The 20,767-nt window shown below is 52.3% G+C and overlaps 1 protein-coding gene across 1 annotated transcript in view; it reads left to right on the top strand.

The window, feature by feature from the left end:
- LOC139420497 (band 4.1-like protein 4B) overlaps positions 1 to 17,405 on the top strand; it is a 60,178-nt gene extending 42,773 nt beyond the window's left edge. The window contains exons 17-23 of the mRNA XM_071170708.1: positions 14,455 to 14,570; positions 14,658 to 14,768; positions 16,267 to 16,319; positions 16,400 to 16,558; positions 16,743 to 16,878; positions 17,019 to 17,146; positions 17,280 to 17,405. Of these exons, the coding sequence (XP_071026809.1) occupies positions 14,455 to 14,570; positions 14,658 to 14,768; positions 16,267 to 16,319; positions 16,400 to 16,558; positions 16,743 to 16,878; positions 17,019 to 17,146; positions 17,280 to 17,343 (767 nt within the window). The 3' untranslated portion in view covers positions 17,344 to 17,405. The remainder of the gene's footprint in view (positions 1 to 14,454; positions 14,571 to 14,657; positions 14,769 to 16,266; positions 16,320 to 16,399; positions 16,559 to 16,742; positions 16,879 to 17,018; positions 17,147 to 17,279) is intronic.
- The last annotated feature ends 3,362 nt before the right edge of the window (positions 17,406 to 20,767 follow it).

The raw sequence follows: 20,767 nt of genomic DNA, 5'->3' as shown, positions 1-20,767 counted from the left end.
AGCCAGATTATACACGCCACGGCAGCCAGGTTATACACGCCACGGCAGCCAGGTTATAGACACCACAGGCAGCCAGGTTATAGACACCACAGGCAGCCAGGTTATACACGCCAGGTTGTACACACCACGGCAGCCAGGTTATAGACACCACAGGCAGCCAGGTTATAGACACCAGGTTATTAACGCCACGGCAGCCAGGTTATAGACACAAGGTTATACACACCACGGCAGCCAGGTTATACACACCACGGCAGCCAGGTTATAGACACCACGGCAGCCAGGTTATAGATACCAGGTTAGACACCACAGCAGCCAGGTAATAGACACCAGGTTATACACAACACGGCAGCCAGGTTATACACACCATGGCAGCCAGGTTATACACACCATGGCAGCCAGGTTATACACACCACGGCAGCCAGTTTATACACACCACGGCAGCCAGGTTATACACACCAGGTTATACACACCACGGCAGCCAGGTTATACACACCACGGCAGCCAGGTTATACACGCCAGGTTATACACACCACGGCAGCCAGGTTATACACACCACGGCAGCCAGGTTATAGACGCCAGGTTATACACACCATGGCAGCCAGGTTATAGACACCACAGGCAGCCAGGTTATAGACACCAGGTTATTAACGCCACGGCAGCCAGGTTATACACACCACGGCAGCCAGGTTATACACACCACAGGCAGCCAGGTTATAGACACCAGGTTATTAACGCCACGGCAGCCAGGTTATAGACACAAGGTTATACACACCACGGCAGCCAGGTTATACACACCACGGCAGCCAGGTTATAGACACCACGGCAGCCAGGTTATAGATACCAGGTTAGACACCACAGCAGCCAGGTAATAGACACCAGGTTATACACAACACGGCAGCCAGGTTATACACACCATGGCAGCCAGGTTATACACACCATGGCAGCCAGGTTATACACACCACGGCAGCCAGTTTATACACACCACGGCAGCCAGGTTATACACACCAGGTTATACACACCACGGTAGCCAGGTTATACACACCACGGCAGCCAGGTTATACACGCCAGGTTATACACACCACGGCAGCCAGGTTATACACACCACGGCAGCCAGGTTATAGACGCCAGGTTATACACACCACGGCAGCCAGGTTATACACACCACGGCAGCCAGGTTATACACACCACAGGCAGCCAGGTTATAGACACCAGGTTAGACACCACAGCAGCCAGGTAATAGACACCAGGTTATACACACCAAGGCAGCCAGGTTATACACGCCACGGCAGCCAGGTTATACACGCCACGGCAGCCAGGTTATACACGCCACGGCAGCCAGGTTATACACGCCACGGCAGCCAGGTTATACACGCCACGGCAGCCAGGTTATAGACACCACAGGCAGCCAGGTTATAGACACCACAGGCAGCCAGGTTATACACGCCAGGTTGTACACACCACGGCAGCCAGGTTATAGACACCACAGGCAGCCAGGTTATAGACACCAGGTTATTAACGCCACGGCAGCCAGGTTATAGACACAAGGTTATACACACCACGGCAGCCAGGTTATACACACCACGGCAGCCAGGTTATAGACACCACGGCAGCCAGGTTATAGATACCAGGCTAGACACCACAGCAGCCAGGTAATAGACAACACACAACACGGCAGCCAACACGGCAGCCAGGTTATACACACCATGGCAGCCAGGTTATACACACCATGGCAGCCAGGTTATACACACCACGGCAGCCAGTTTATACACACCACGGCAGCCAGGTTATACACACCAGGTTATACACACCACGGCAGCCAGGTTATACACACCACGGCAGCCAGGTTATACACACCAGGTTGTACACACCACGGCAGCCATGTTATACACACCACGGCAGCCAGGTTATACACACCAGGTTATACACGCCACGGCTGCCAGGTTATAGACGCCACGGCAGCCAGGTTATACACGGCAGGTTATACACACCACGGCAGCCAGGTTATACACACCACGGCAGCCAGGTTATACACGCCACAGCAGCCAGGTTATAGACGCCAGGTTATACACACCACGGCAGCCAGGTTATACACACCACGGCAGCCAGTTTATACACACCACGGCAGCCAGTTTATACACACCACGGCAGCCAGTTTATACACACCACGGCAGCCAGGTTATAGACACCACGGCAACCAGGTTACAGACACCGCGGCAGCCAGGTTACAGACACCGCGGCAGCCAGGTTACAGACACCGCGGCAGCCAGGTTACAGACACCGCGGCAGCCAGGTTACAGACACCATGGCAGCCAGGTTATAGACACCAGGTTATACACACCATGGCAGCCAGATTATGCACACCATGGCAGCCAGGTTATACACACCACGGCAGCCAGGTTATACACGCCAGGTTATACACACCACGGCAGCCAGGTTATAGACGCCAGGTTATACACACCATGGCAGCCAGGTTATAGACACCACAGGCAGCCAGGTTATAGACACCAGGTTATTAACGCCACGGCAGCCAGGTTATAGACACCAGGTTATACACACCACGGCAGCCAGGTTATACACACCACAGGCAGCCAGGTTATAGACACCAGGTTAGACACCACAGCAGCCAGGTAATAGACACCAGGTTATACACGCCACGGCAGCCAGGTTATACGCGCCACGGCAGCCAGGTTATACGCGCCACGGCTGCCAGGTTATACACGCCACGGCAGTCAGGTTATACACGCCACGGCAGCCAGGTTATACACGCCACGGCAGCCAGGTTATCCACGCCATGGCAGCCAGGTTATACACGCCACGGCAGCCAGGTTATAGACACCACAGGCAGCCAGGTTATACACGCCAGGTTGTACACACCACGGCAGCCAGGTTATAGACACCACAGGCAGCCAGGTTATAGACACCAGGTTATTAACGCCACGGCAGCCAGGTTATAGACACAAGGTTATACACACCACGGCAGCCAGGTTATAGACACCACGGCAGCCAGGTTATAGATACCAGGTTAGACACCACAGCAGCCAGGTAATAGACACCAGGTTATACACAACACGGCAGCCAGGTTATACACACCATGGCAGCCAGGTTATACACACCATGGCAGCCAGGTTATACACACCACGGCAGCCAGTTTATACACACCACGGCAGCCAGGTTATACACACCAGGTTATACACACCACGGCAGCCAGGTTATACACACCACGGCAGCCAGGTTATACACGCCAGGTTATACACACCACGGCAGCCAGGTTATACACACCACGGCAGCCAGGTTATAGACGCCAGGTTATACACACCATGGCAGCCAGGTTATAGACACCACAGGCAGCCAGGTTATAGACACCAGGTTATTAACGCCACGGCAGCCAGGTTATACACACCACGGCAGCCAGTTTATACACACCACAGGCAGCCAGGTTATAGACACCAGGTTAGACACCACAGCAGCCAGGTAATAGACACCAGGTTATACACGCCACGGCAGCCAGGTTATACACGCCACGGCAGCCAGGTTATACACGCCACGGCAGCCAGGTTATACACGCCACGGCAGCCAGGTTATACACGCCACGGCAGCCAGGTTATACACGCCACGGCAGCCAGGTTATAGACACCACAGGCAGCCAGGTTATAGACACCACAGGCAGCCAGGTTATACACGCCAGGTTGTACACACCACGGCAGCCAGGTTATAGACACCACAGGCAGCCAGGTTATAGACACCAGGTTATTAACGCCACGGCAGCCAGGTTATAGACACAAGGTTATACACACCACGGCAGCCAGGTTATACACACCACGGCAGCCAGGTTATAGACACCACGGCAGCCAGGTTATAGATACCAGGCTAGACACCACAGCAGCCAGGTAATAGACAACACACAACACGGCAGCCAACACGGCAGCCAGGTTATACACACCATGGCAGCCAGGTTATACACACCATGGCAGCCAGGTTATACACACCACGGCAGCCAGTTTATACACACCACGGCAGCCAGGTTATACACACCAGGTTATACACACCACGGCAGCCAGGTTATACACACCACGGCAGCCAGGTTATACACACCAGGTTGTACACACCACGGCAGCCATGTTATACACACCACGGCAGCCAGGTTATACACACCAGGTTATACACGCCACGGCTGCCAGGTTATAGACGCCACGGCAGCCAGGTTATACACGGCAGGTTATACACACCACGGCAACCAGTTTATACACGCCAGGTTGTACACACCACGGCAGCCAGGTTATAGACACCACAGGCAGCCAGGTTATGCACACCATGGCAACCAGGTTATTAACGCCACAGCAGCCAGGTTATACACACCACGGCAGCCAGGTTATACACACCACGGCAGCCAGGTTTTACACGCCACAGCAGCCAGGTTATAGACGCCAGGTTATACACACCACGGCAGCCAGGTTATACACACCACGGCAGCCAGTTTATACACACCACGGCAGCCAGTTTATACACACCACGGCAGCCAGGTTATAGACACCACGGCAACCAGGTTACAGACACCGCGGCAGCCAGGTTACAGACACCGCGGCAGCCAGGTTACAGACACCGCGGCAGCCAGGTTACAGACACCATGGCAGCCAGGTTATAGACACCAGGTTATACACACCATGGCAGCCAGATTATGCACACCATGGCAGCCAGGTTATACACACCACGGCAGCCAGGTTATACACGCCAGGTTATACACACCACGGCAGCCAGGTTATAGACGCCAGGTTATACACACCATGGCAGCCAGGTTATAGACACCACAGGCAGCCAGGTTATAGACACCAGGTTATTAACGCCACGGCAGCCAGGTTATAGACACCAGGTTATACACACCACGGCAGCCAGGTTATACACACCACAGGCAGCCAGGTTATAGACACCAGGTTAGACACCACAGCAGCCAGGTAATAGACACCAGGTTATACACGCCATGGCAGCCAGGTTATACACGCCATGGCAGCCAGGTTATACACGCCACGGCAGCCAGGTTATACACGCCACGGCAGCCAGGTTATACGCGCCACGGCTGCCAGGTTATACACGCCACGGCAGCCAGGTTATACACGCCACGGCAGCCAGGTTATACACGCCACGGCAGCCAGGTTATACACGCCACGGCAGCCAGGTTATACACGCCACGGCAGCCAGGTTATACACGCCACGGCAGCCAGGTTATACACGCCATTGCAGCCAGATTATACACGCCACGGCAGCCAGGTTATACACGCCACGGCAGCCAGGTTATAGACACCACAGGCAGCCAGGTTATAGACACCACAGGCAGCCAGGTTATACACGCCAGGTTGTACACACCACGGCAGCCAGGTTATAGACACCACAGGCAGCCAGGTTATAGACACCAGGTTATTAACGCCACGGCAGCCAGGTTATAGACACAAGGTTATACACACCACGGCAGCCAGGTTATACACACCACGGCAGCCAGGTTATAGACACCACGGCAGCCAGGTTATAGATACCAGGTTAGACACCACAGCAGCCAGGTAATAGACACCAGGTTATACACAACACGGCAGCCAGGTTATACACACCATGGCAGCCAGGTTATACACACCATGGCAGCCAGGTTATACACACCACGGCAGCCAGTTTATACACACCACGGCAGCCAGGTTATACACACCAGGTTATACACACCACGGCAGCCAGGTTATACACACCACGGCAGCCAGGTTATACACGCCAGGTTATACACACCACGGCAGCCAGGTTATACACACCACGGCAGCCAGGTTATAGACGCCAGGTTATACACACCATGGCAGCCAGGTTATAGACACCACAGGCAGCCAGGTTATAGACACCAGGTTATTAACGCCACGGCAGCCAGGTTATACACACCACGGCAGCCAGGTTATACACACCACAGGCAGCCAGGTTATAGACACCAGGTTATTAACGCCACGGCAGCCAGGTTATAGACACAAGGTTATACACACCACGGCAGCCAGGTTATACACACCACGGCAGCCAGGTTATAGACACCACGGCAGCCAGGTTATAGATACCAGGTTAGACACCACAGCAGCCAGGTAATAGACACCAGGTTATACACAACACGGCAGCCAGGTTATACACACCATGGCAGCCAGGTTATACACACCATGGCAGCCAGGTTATACACACCACGGCAGCCAGTTTATACACACCACGGCAGCCAGGTTATACACACCAGGTTATACACACCACGGTAGCCAGGTTATACACACCACGGCAGCCAGGTTATACACGCCAGGTTATACACACCACGGCAGCCAGGTTATACACACCACGGCAGCCAGGTTATAGACGCCAGGTTATACACACCACGGCAGCCAGGTTATACACACCACGGCAGCCAGGTTATACACACCACAGGCAGCCAGGTTATAGACACCAGGTTAGACACCACAGCAGCCAGGTAATAGACACCAGGTTATACACACCAAGGCAGCCAGGTTATACACGCCACGGCAGCCAGGTTATACACGCCACGGCAGCCAGGTTATACACGCCACGGCAGCCAGGTTATACACGCCACGGCAGCCAGGTTATACACGCCACGGCAGCCAGGTTATAGACACCACAGGCAGCCAGGTTATAGACACCACAGGCAGCCAGGTTATACACGCCAGGTTGTACACACCACGGCAGCCAGGTTATAGACACCACAGGCAGCCAGGTTATAGACACCAGGTTATTAACGCCACGGCAGCCAGGTTATAGACACAAGGTTATACACACCACGGCAGCCAGGTTATACACACCACGGCAGCCAGGTTATAGACACCACGGCAGCCAGGTTATAGATACCAGGCTAGACACCACAGCAGCCAGGTAATAGACAACACACAACACGGCAGCCAACACGGCAGCCAGGTTATACACACCATGGCAGCCAGGTTATACACACCATGGCAGCCAGGTTATACACACCACGGCAGCCAGTTTATACACACCACGGCAGCCAGGTTATACACACCAGGTTATACACACCACGGCAGCCAGGTTATACACACCACGGCAGCCAGGTTATACACACCAGGTTGTACACACCACGGCAGCCATGTTATACACACCACGGCAGCCAGGTTATACACACCAGGTTATACACGCCACGGCTGCCAGGTTATAGACGCCACGGCAGCCAGGTTATACACGGCAGGTTATACACACCACGGCAACCAGTTTATACACGCCAGGTTGTACACACCACGGCAGCCAGGTTATAGACACCACAGGCAGCCAGGTTATGCACACCATGGCAACCAGGTTATTAACGCCACAGCAGCCAGGTTATACACACCACGGCAGCCAGGTTATACACACCACGGCAGCCAGGTTATACACGCCACAGCAGCCAGGTTATAGACGCCAGGTTATACACACCACGGCAGCCAGGTTATACACACCACGGCAGCCAGTTTATACACACCACGGCAGCCAGTTTATACACACCACGGCAGCCAGGTTATACACACCACGGCAGCCAGGTTATACACACCAGGTTGTACACACCACGGCAGCCATGTTATACACACCACGGCAGCCAGGTTATACACACCAGGTTATACACGCCACGGCTGCCAGGTTATAGACGCCACGGCAGCCAGGTTATACACGGCAGGTTATACACACCACGGCAACCAGTTTATACACGCCAGGTTGTACACACCACGGCAGCCAGGTTATAGACACCACAGGCAGCCAGGTTATGCACACCATGGCAACCAGGTTATTAACGCCACAGCAGCCAGGTTATACACACCACGGCAGCCAGGTTATACACACCACGGCAGCCAGGTTATACACGCCACAGCAGCCAGGTTATAGACGCCAGGTTATACACACCACGGCAGCCAGGTTATACACACCACGGCAGCCAGTTTATACACACCACGGCAGCCAGTTTATACACACCACGGCAGCCAGTTTATACACACCACGGCAGCCAGGTTATAGACACCACGGCAACCAGGTTACAGACACCGCGGCAGCCAGGTTACAGACACCGCGGCAGCCAGGTTACAGACACCGCGGCAGCCAGGTTACAGACACCGCGGCAGCCAGGTTACAGACACCATGGCAGCCAGGTTATAGACACCAGGTTATACACACCATGGCAGCCAGATTATGCACACCATGGCAGCCAGGTTATACACACCACGGCAGCCAGGTTATACACGCCAGGTTATACACACCACGGCAGCCAGGTTATAGACGCCAGGTTATACACACCATGGCAGCCAGGTTATAGACACCACAGGCAGCCAGGTTATAGACACCAGGTTATTAACGCCACGGCAGCCAGGTTATAGACACCAGGTTATACACACCACGGCAGCCAGGTTATACACACCACAGGCAGCCAGGTTATAGACACCAGGTTAGACACCACAGCAGCCAGGTAATAGACACCAGGTTATACACGCCACGGCAGCCAGGTTGTACGCGCCACGGCAGCCAGGTTATACGCGCCACGGCTGCCAGGTTATACACGCCACGGCAGTCAGGTTATACACGCCACGGCAGCCAGGTTATACACGCCACGGCAGCCAGGTTATCCACGCCATGGCAGCCAGGTTATACACGCCACGGCAGCCAGGTTATAGACACCACAGGCAGCCAGGTTATAGACACCAGGTTATTAACGCCACGGCAGCCAGGTTATAGACACAAGGTTATACACACCACGGCAGCCAGGTTATAGACACCACGGCAGCCAGGTTATAGATACCAGGTTAGACACCACAGCAGCCAGGTAATAGACACCAGGTTATACACAACACGGCAGCCAGGTTATACACACCATGGCAGCCAGGTTATACACACCATGGCAGCCAGGTTATACACACCACGGCAGCCAGTTTATACACACCACGGCAGCCAGGTTATACACACCAGGTTATACACACCACGGCAGCCAGGTTATACACACCACGGCAGCCAGGTTATACACGCCAGGTTATACACACCACGGCAGCCAGGTTATACACACCACGGCAGCCAGGTTATAGACGCCAGGTTATACACACCATGGCAGCCAGGTTATAGACACCACAGGCAGCCAGGTTATAGACACCAGGTTATTAACGCCACGGCAGCCAGGTTATACACACCACGGCAGCCAGTTTATACACACCACAGGCAGCCAGGTTATAGACACCAGGTTAGACACCACAGCAGCCAGGTAATAGACACCAGGTTATACACGCCACGGCAGCCAGGTTATACACGCCACGGCAGCCAGGTTATACACGCCACGGCAGCCAGGTTATACACGCCACGGCAGCCAGGTTATACACGCCACGGCAGCCAGGTTATACACGCCACGGCAGCCAGGTTATAGACACCACAGGCAGCCAGGTTATAGACACCACAGGCAGCCAGGTTATACACGCCAGGTTGTACACACCACGGCAGCCAGGTTATAGACACCACAGGCAGCCAGGTTATAGACACCAGGTTATTAACGCCACGGCAGCCAGGTTATAGACACAAGGTTATACACACCACGGCAGCCAGGTTATACACACCACGGCAGCCAGGTTATAGACACCACGGCAGCCAGGTTATAGATACCAGGCTAGACACCACAGCAGCCAGGTAATAGACAACACACAACACGGCAGCCAACACGGCAGCCAGGTTATACACACCATGGCAGCCAGGTTATACACACCATGGCAGCCAGGTTATACACACCACGGCAGCCAGTTTATACACACCACGGCAGCCAGGTTATACACACCAGGTTATACACACCACGGCAGCCAGGTTATACACACCACGGCAGCCAGGTTATACACACCAGGTTGTACACACCACGGCAGCCATGTTATACACACCACGGCAGCCAGGTTATACACACCAGGTTATACACGCCACGGCTGCCAGGTTATAGACGCCACGGCAGCCAGGTTATACACGGCAGGTTATACACACCACGGCAACCAGTTTATACACGCCAGGTTGTACACACCACGGCAGCCAGGTTATAGACACCACAGGCAGCCAGGTTATGCACACCATGGCAACCAGGTTATTAACGCCACAGCAGCCAGGTTATACACACCACGGCAGCCAGGTTATACACACCACGGCAGCCAGGTTATACACACCACGGCAGCCAGGTTATAGACACCAGGTTAGACACCACAGCAGCCAGGTAATAGACACCAGGTTATACACACCACGGCAGCCAGGTTATACACGCCACGGCAGCCAGGTTATACACGCCACGGCAGCCAGGTTATACACGCCACGGCAGCCAGGTTATACACGCCACGGCAGCCAGGTTATACACGCCACGGCAGCCAGGTTATAGACACCACAGGCAGCCAGGTTATAGACACCACAGGCAGCCAGGTTATACACGCCAGGTTGTACACACCACGGCAGCCAGGTTATAGACACCACAGGCAGCCAGGTTATAGACACCAGGTTATTAACGCCACGGCAGCCAGGTTATAGACACAAGGTTATACACACCACGGCAGCCAGGTTATACACACCACGGCAGCCAGGTTATAGACACCACGGCAGCCAGGTTATAGATACCAGGCTAGACACCACAGCAGCCAGGTAATAGACAACACACAACACGGCAGCCAACACGGCAGCCAGGTTATACACACCACGGCAGCCAGTTTATACACACCACGGCAGCCAGGTTATACACACCAGGTTATACACACCACGGCAGCCAGGTTATACACACCACGGCAGCCAGGTTATACACACCAGGTTGTACACACCACGGCAGCCATGTTATACACACCACGGCAGCCAGGTTATACACACCAGGTTATACACGCCACGGCTGCCAGGTTATAGACGCCACGGCAGCCAGGTTATACACGGCAGGTTATACACACCACGGCAACCAGTTTATACACGCCAGGTTGTACACACCACGGCAGCCAGGTTATAGACACCACAGGCAGCCAGGTTATGCACACCATGGCAACCAGGTTATTAACGCCACAGCAGCCAGGTTATACACACCACGGCAGCCAGGTTATACACACCACGGCAGCCAGGTTTTACACACCACGGCAGCCAGGTTATACACGCCACAGCAGCCAGGTTATAGACGCCAGGTTATACACACCACGGCAGCCAGGTTATACACACCACGGCAGCCAGTTTATACACACCACGGCAGCCAGTTTATACACACCACGGCAGCCAGGTTATACACACCACGGCAGCCAGGTTATACACACCAGGTTGTACACACCACGGCAGCCATGTTATACACACCACGGCAGCCAGGTTATACACACCAGGTTATACACGCCACGGCTGCCAGGTTATAGACGCCACGGCAGCCAGGTTATACACGGCAGGTTATACACACCACGGCAACCAGTTTATACACGCCAGGTTGTACACACCACGGCAGCCAGGTTATAGACACCACAGGCAGCCAGGTTATGCACACCATGGCAACCAGGTTATTAACGCCACAGCAGCCAGGTTATACACACCACGGCAGCCAGGTTATACACACCACGGCAGCCAGGTTATACACGCCACAGCAGCCAGGTTATAGACGCCAGGTTATACACACCACGGCAGCCAGGTTATACACACCACGGCAGCCAGTTTATACACACCACGGCAGCCAGTTTATACACACCACGGCAGCCAGTTTATACACACCACGGCAGCCAGGTTATAGACACCACGGCAACCAGGTTACAGACACCGCGGCAGCCAGGTTACAGACACCGCGGCAGCCAGGTTACAGACACCGCGGCAGCCAGGTTACAGACACCGCGGCAGCCAGGTTACAGACACCATGGCAGCCAGGTTATAGACACCAGGTTATACACACCATGGCAGCCAGATTATGCACACCATGGCAGCCAGGTTATACACACCACGGCAGCCAGGTTATACACGCCAGGTTATACACACCACGGCAGCCAGGTTATAGACGCGAGGTTATACACACCATGGCAGCCAGGTTATAGACACCACAGGCAGCCAGGTTATAGACACCAGGTTATTAACGCCACGGCAGCCAGGTTATAGACACCAGGTTATACACACCACGGCAGCCAGGTTATACACACCACAGGCAGCCAGGTTATAGACACCAGGTTAGACACCACAGCAGCCAGGTAATAGACACCAGGTTATACACGCCACGGCAGCCAGGTTATACGCGCCACGGCAGCCAGGTTATACGCGCCACGGCTGCCAGGTTATACACGCCACGGCAGCCAGGTTATACACGCCACGGCAGCCAGGTTATACACGCCACGGCAGCCAGGTTATACACGCCACGGCAGCCAGGTTATACACGCCACGGCAGCCAGGTTATACACGCCACGGCAGCCAGATTATACACGCCACGGCAGCCAGGTTATCCACGCCATGGCAGCCAGGTTATGCACGCCACGGCAGCCAGGTTATAGACACCACAGGCAGCCAGGTTATACACGCCAGGTTGTACACACCACGGCAGCCAGGTTATAGACACCACAGGCAGCCAGGTTATAGACACCAGGTTATTAACGCCACGGCAGCCAGGTTATAGACACAAGGTTATACACACCACGGCAGCCAGGTTATACACACCACGGCAGCCAGGTTATAGACACCACGGCAGCCAGGTTATAGATACCAGGTTAGACACCACAGCAGCCAGGTAATAGACACCAGGTTATACACAACACGGCAGCCAGGTTATACACACCATGGCAGCCAGGTTATACACACCATGGCAGCCAGGTTATACACACCACGGCAGCCAGTTTATACACACCACGGCAGCCAGGTTATACACACCAGGTTATACACACCACGGCAGCCAGGTTATACACACCACGGCAGCCAGGTTATACACACCACGGCAGCCAGGTTATAGACGCCAGGTTATACACACCATGGCAGCCAGGTTATACACACCACAGGCAGCCAGGTTATAGACACCAGGTTATTAACGTCACGGCAGCCAGGTTATACACACCACGGCAGCCAGTTTATACACACCACAGGCAGCCAGGTTATAGACACCAGTTTAGACACCACAGCAGCCAGGTAATAGACACCAGGTTATACACGCCACGGCAGCCAGGTTATACACGCCACGGCAGCCAGGTTATACACGCCACGGCAGCCAGGTTATACACGCCACGGCAGCCAGGTTATACACGCCACGGCAGCCAGGTTATAGACACCACAGGCAGCCAGGTTATAGACACCACAGGCAGCCAGGTTATAGACACCAGGTTATTAACGCCACGGCAGCCAGGTTATAGACACAAGGTTATTTACACCACGGCAGCCAGGTTATACACACCACGGCAGCCAGGTTATAGACACCACGGCAGCCAGGTTATAGACACCAGGTTATTAACGCCACGGCAGCCAGGTTATAGACACAAGGTTATTTACACCACGGCAGCCAGGTTATACACACCACGGCAGCCAGGTTATAGACACCACGGCAGCCAGGTTATAGATACCAGGCTAGACACCACAGCAGCCAGGTAATAGACAACACACAACACGGCAGCCAACACGGCAGCCAGGTTATACACACCATGGCAGCCAGGTTATACACACCACGGCAGCCAGTTTATACACACCACGGCAGCCAGGTTATACACACCAGGTTATACACACCACGGCAGCCAGGTTATACACACCACGGCAGCCAGGTTATACACACCAGGTTGTACACACCACGGCAGCCATGTTATACACACCACGGCAGCCAGGTTATACACACCAGGTTATACACGCCACGGCTGCCAGGTTATAGACGCCACGGCAGCCAGGTTATACACGGCAGGTTATACACACCACGGCAACCAGTTTATACACGCCAGGTTGTACACACCACGGCAGCCAGGTTATAGACACCACAGGCAGCCAGGTTATGCACACCATGGCAACCAGGTTATTAACGCCACAGCAGCCAGGTTATACACACCACGGCAGCCAGGTTATACACACCACGGCAGCCAGGTTATACACACCACGGCAGCCAGTTTATACACACCACGGCAGCCAGTTTATACACACCACGGCAGCCAGTTTATACACACCACGGCAGCCAGTTTATACACACCACGGCAGCCAGGTTATAGACACCACGGCAGCCAGGTTATAGACACCACGGCAGCCAGGTTATAGACACCACGGCAGCCAGGTTAATGACACCACGGCAGCCAGGTTATAGACACCACGGCAGCCAGGTTATAGACACCACAGGCAGCCAGGTTATAGACACCACAGGCAGCCAGGTTATAGACACCACGGCAGCCAGGTTATAGACACCACTGCAGCCAGGTTATAGACACCACGGCAGCCAGGTTAATGACACCACGGCAGCCAGGTTAATGACACCACGGCAGCCAGGTTATATGTTAACACTGTGTGTGTGTTTAGAACACAGAGCCCCTCCCTGTCCTGTAGATGAGTTGGAGCTCTGTCTGCTCAACCCCCTGGAGACAGACAGCAACACCTCTCCCTGGCCTTCACTACATGTCAACATGGACAACAAGGTACGGTTACACACCAGGTCAGACATATTTAAGCAGTTATTTTATTACACATTTAGACTCCACCTCTCTCTCTCTCTCATCTCTCAGGCAGAGGAGAAGCAGTTGTCTGAGAAGTCTCTCCAGCCCTCCTCTCCCTGCAGCCCTCCAGACCATCTCAAGTGTAACATCTACAAAGCTCAGATGGAGGCTGTCTATAGAGTGAGTACTGACCCCTAGTGATGAAGGCTGTCTATAGAGTGAGTTCTGACCCCTAGTGATGGAGGCTGTCTTTAAAGTGAGTACTGACCCCTAGTGAGTGAAGGAGGATGTCTATAAAGTGATTTCTGACACCTAGTGAGTGACGGAGGATGTCTATAAAGTGAGTACTGACACCTAGTGATGGAGGCTGTCTATAGAGTGAGTACTGACCCCTAGTGATGGAGGCTGTCTATAGAGTGAGTACTGACACCTAGTGATGTAGGCTGTCTATAGAGTGAGTACTGACACCTAGTGATGGAGGCTGTCTATAGAGTGAGTACTGACACCTAGTGATGGAGGCTGTCTATAGAGTGAGTACTGACCCCTAGTGATGGAGGCTGTCTATAGAGTGAGTACTGACCCCTAGTGATGGAGGCTGTCTATAGAGTGATTTCTGACGCCTAGTGATGGAGGCTGTCTATAGAGCGAGTTCTGACCCCTAGTGAGTGACGGAGGCTGTCTATAAAGTGAGTACTGACACCTAGTGATGGAGGCTGTCTATAGAGTGAGTACTGACACCTAGTGACGGAGGCTGTCTATAGAGTGAGTTCTGACCCTATTGAGTGTGTGTTTGCAGTAGCCGTGTAAAAGCTAACATCCTCTCTCATCCTCTTGTCCTCTTCTCCTCTGTCGTCCTCCTGTTCTCTCCTCTTCTTCTGTCATCCTCCTGTCCTCTTCTCTCATCCTCCTCTTCTCTCTCCTCCTCTTCTCCTCTGTCATCCTCCTGTCCTCTCCTCTTCTTCTGTCATATTCCTGTCCTCTCCTCTTCTCATACTTCTATACTCTCTCGTCCTCCTCTTCTCTTCTGTCATCCTCCTCTCCTCTTCTTCTGTCATCCTCTTGTCCTCTCCTCTTCTCCCATCCTCTTCTTCTGTCATCCTCCTGTCCTCTCCTCTTCTTCTGTCATATTCCTGTCCTCTCCTCTTCTCATCCTTCTATACTCTCTCTCGTCCTCCTCTTCTCTTCTGTCATCCTCCTGTCCTCTCCTCTTCTTCTGTCATATTCCTGTCCTCTCCTCTTCTCATCCTTCTATACTCTCTCTCGTCCTCCTCTTCTCTTCTGTCATCCTCCTGTCCTCTCCTCTGTTGTCGTCCTGTCCTCTCCTCTTCTTCTGTCATCCTCCTGTCCTCTCCTCTTCTTCTGTCATCCTCCTGTCCTCTCCTCTTCTTCTGTCATCCTCCTGTCATCCTCCTGTCCTCTCCTCTTCTTCGGTCATCCTCCTATCCTCTCCTCTTCTGTCATCCTCCTCTCCTCTTCGGTCATCCTCCTGTCCTCTCCTCTTCTTCGGTCATCCTCCTGTCCTCTACTCTTCTCCTTTGTCATCCTCCTATCCTCTCCTCTTCTGTCATCCTCCTCTTCGGTCATCCTCCTGTCCTCTACTCTTCTCCTCTGTCATCCTCCTATCCTCTCCTCTTCTGTCATCCTCCTGTCCTCTCCTCTTCTTCCTCTCTTGATGAAGGATGCTCCGCTGACGCCCAGAGGGAAGACCTGTAGTCAGGAGATCAACGACAGGCCAGTACTAGCAGTGATACAATACTCCTCCCAGTGTGTGTGTGTGTTTGGTGGATGATAATGGTATGTGTGTATCTCAGGTATCAGAGCTCCAGTCAGGACTCTCGAGACTCTGCCACTTCCAGTCTGACCACAGAGAAAACCTCCCTCCGCCCCGACCACAACTCAACCACAGACAGACCCGCCAAGTCTAACCCTAACACCAACCGCAGGAAAAGACTGGTCAGGCAGTTCAGCTTGTAAGTATGGCAGGGTATTCACAACCTGCTCTGGGATTCTATACGATGCTCACAGCTGTGTCCTGTACTCAAAGTACTGTCATAACCTAGCCACTACACAAAAACCCATGATGTTAGTTATTCACTACTCATGTTTTACATTTAGAATGCTGTGGCTGAACACTGTCCTGTAATTGGTCCTCAGTAACCATGAGGACGAGGATAATCTCCCAGAGGCCCTTGCAGCGATCTCTTCCCGGAGCACTGGGAAGTGTGGCTCTAACAACTCACTGGACAACCAGACACAACCCTCCATATACCCTCAGGAAACAAACACACAGGTTATCATACCCCAGAGCACTCAGCAACACACACTTTTCATAGCAGAGCATTCGTCCATTTGGATCAGAGCCTTGTCATTTCTAAGCAAATACCAGGATAATAGTGGATTGTGAACTAAACTGTTTTGTGTGTGTTGCAGATGGACATGCCGATACTGGAGCTGAGGAGTCCATGCTGTGAGCGTTCTCACTCTCCCCACCTCTCCCCTTCCTTCTACCACACCTCCATCCCTCCCCTGGTACCCTGCCTCGCCTCTCACACCAACAGGTAACACACATTCAGGTTACACACAAACACTCAGGTTACAGACACACTTAACACACAAATCCCAGTCATGTAACATTCCTCATGATGATCTGTGTGTGTGTTTGTCCCTGTCTGTGTGTGTGTCTGTGTTTAGCGGGGAGGAGATGAGGTTGGGCAGAGAGAAGATTCTCAGGGCTCTCCTGATGACGGAGCTCTGAGTCCGTGACCCCTGTGACATCATGGATGCCTCATGGACCTGGTGTGAGACGACCTTCAGGAGTCCCACGTCCACTGGCTGCACTCAGCAGTCAGCATTTACTGTACATAATGCAGTCAACCTTTCTAGATTTGCATACAAAATAATTTGCTTAAGTGTTATTTTAAAAGGAACATGTTTTATGTCTACCCACACTACACACCCTGTAATAACATGCTCCCACACTACACACCCTGTAATAACATGCTCCCACACTACACACCCTGTAACAACACGCTCCCACACTACACACCCTGTAATAACATGCTCCCACACTACACACCCTGTAATAACATGCACCCACACTACACACCCTGTAATAACACGCTCCCACACTACACACCCTGTAACAACATGCTCCCACACTACACACCCTGTAACAACATGCTCCCACACTACACACCCTGTAATAACACGCTCCCACACTACACACCCTGTAACAACATTCTCCCACACTACACACCCTGTAACAACATGCTCCCACACTACACACCCTGTAATAACACGCTCCCACACTACACACCCTGTAATAACATGCTCCCACACTACACACCCTGTAATAACACGCTCCCACACTACACACCCTGTAATAACATGCTCCAACACTACACACCCTGTAATAACATGCTCCAACACTACACACCCTGTAATAACATGCTCCCACACTACACACCCTGTAATAACATGCTCCCACACTACACACCCTGTAATAACATGCTCCCACACTACACACCCTGTAACAACATGCTCCCACACTACACACCCTGTAACAACATGCTCCCACACTACACACCCTGTAACAACATGCTCCCACACGACACACCCTGAAATAACATGCTCCCACACTACACACCCTGAAATAACATGCTCCCACACTACACACCCTGAAATAACATGCTCCCACACTACACGCCTTGTAATAACACGCTCCCACACTACACACCCTGAAATAACATGCTCCCACACTACACGCCCTGTAATAACATGCTCCCACACTACACACCCTGTAACAACATGCTCCCACACTACACACCCTGTAACAACATGCTCCCACACTACACGCCCTGTAATAACATGCTCCCACACTACACACCCTGTAACAACATGCTCCCACACTACACACCCTGTAACAACATGCTCCCACACTACACACCCTGTAACAACATGCTCCCACACTACACACCCTGTAACAACATGCTCCCACACTACACACCCTGAAATAACATGCTCCCACACTACACACCCTGACATAACATGCTCCCACACTACACACCCTGAAATAACATGCTCCCACACTACACACCTTTTAATAACACGCTCCCACACTACACACCCTGAAATAACATGCTCCCACACTACACGCCCTGTAATAACATGCTCCCACACTACACACCCTGTAACAACATGCTCCCACACTACACACCCTGTAATAACATGCTCCCACACTACACACCCTGTAATAACACGCTCCCACACTACACACCCTGTAAAACATGCTCCCACACTACACACCCTGTAATAACACGCTCCCACACTACACACCCTGTAATAACATGCTCCCACACTACACACCCTGTAATAACACGCTCCCACACTACACACCCTGTAATAACATGCTCCCACACTACACACCCTGTAATAACACGCTCCCACACTACACACCCTGTAACAACATGCTCCCACACTACACACCCTGTAATAACACGCTCCCACACTACACACCCTGTAATAACATGCTCCCACACTACACACCCTGTAATAACACGCTCCCACACTACACACCCTGTAATAACATGCTCCCACACTACACACCCTGTAATAACACGCTCCCACACTACACACCCTGTAATAACACGCTCCCACACTACACACCCTGTAATAACACGCTCCCACACTACACACCCTGTAATAACACGCTCCCACACTACACACCCTGTAATAACATGTTCTGAGAGAATCACATATCCCTGCAGACAGACAGGCAGGCAGACAGAGGGACAGGTGACGATGAAAGATGAATGTTAAAGTAGTAAGGTTACTGCTGCTACACAATCAAAGCCCTAACTGTTTAAATGATGACACAAACAATTTGTTATGACTTATTGTATTGTCATGTTGATCTGCTCTGATAAAACTGCTACATGCTGGTAACTGTTCCCAGGTGAAAATCTGCAGAGCTGCAGTCCCGGTCTTGTCCTGTAGATGGAGACAAACCCAAACAGACTGCAGCTTGGATCAGTTGTAGTTGCCCATAACCACTACCTGGATAAGGCCTTTTTACATCCTCCTTATGGTTAATCTTAGAACTAATCTGATCCTAGGCCTGTGGTTACATGGAACTAACTGGTGAGTTTGGGTCAGAGCTCAGGTTACAGCTCTGCCATGTTTCTGTGCAGTTCCTTATTGCTGTTCTTGTCTATGTTCTATACCCCTGTGTTTAACCTTAATAAAGACAACATGTTAACTTTAACAAACATTCTGCTCTCTGTCTGGTCTCTGCTCGGGAGGTGTGTTGGTGTATCAGGTGAATCAAGAGAAACCGGTGCATTAACAGGATCAGGTAGAGTGTTGTGGAGTGAACGAGAATGTGGGTGGGGTCGTAGTGTTATACAATGCTAGTTCTGCCCTCGGGGTCCTAGTGCTTCTTGTTTTCTCTCTTCCTCTACCCTCCCTCTCTCTCCCTCCATTTTTTACTGATAGAATTGTTTCAGGATGACAATAGTACTGTTATAGTGTGAGAAAAGGTGTGTGAGGTACTGAGACTCAGTACACCGTGGCAGGGAGTTCTCAGTCTTCTTCAGTCTGCCACATTCTGTCAACAGCGGCCTCACCTTAGCAGTACGAGAGAGGTGTGTGAACGCAGCAAATCACAGACCCACTCATCATAGGCTCTTCACTCCAATTTGGTCACTTGATTATTGTAATGAATAATGAATTCGCAGTGTGTTTGATTTGTAATCAATGAGTTTCCCAGACAGGCTTGTTTCACATGTTCTATTTATTAGTGTCAGTGTGGTCACAGGAGAGTTCCCTGGACAGCCAGGGACCCACAGTCACAGTAGACATCAATGTATTACATCATCATAGGCCATTTATAGCTCTACTGTCTAATCTGGCCTTCATGGGAGTAAAACACACTGGTTGAGTTTCAATAGTCTGAAGCGCGGTCCTCTCCTTGCCTCCCCTCCTTAGTCTGCACTGATCTGAAAACTCATGATAGTTGAGAACAATATGTCCTTTTATGTCAGTGAAGTAGACTGTTGAGATGGAGGCACAGTGACATTACAGTAAGGAATCAGAGAGCACAGTGGTAAATCTCCATCACAGTGAGTTGGGACCGAGCTGGGTAAGGCAATAGGAAGTGGTGGAAAAAGTACTAAATTGTC

The sequence above is a fragment of the Oncorhynchus clarkii genome, chromosome 2 (assembly GCF_045791955.1).
Source record: "Oncorhynchus clarkii lewisi isolate Uvic-CL-2024 chromosome 2, UVic_Ocla_1.0, whole genome shotgun sequence".
Classification (NCBI taxonomy): domain Eukaryota; kingdom Metazoa; phylum Chordata; class Actinopteri; order Salmoniformes; family Salmonidae; genus Oncorhynchus; species Oncorhynchus clarkii.
Note: the sequence above shows the minus strand (reverse complement) of the source record. Positions and strands in the feature narration are given on the sequence as shown.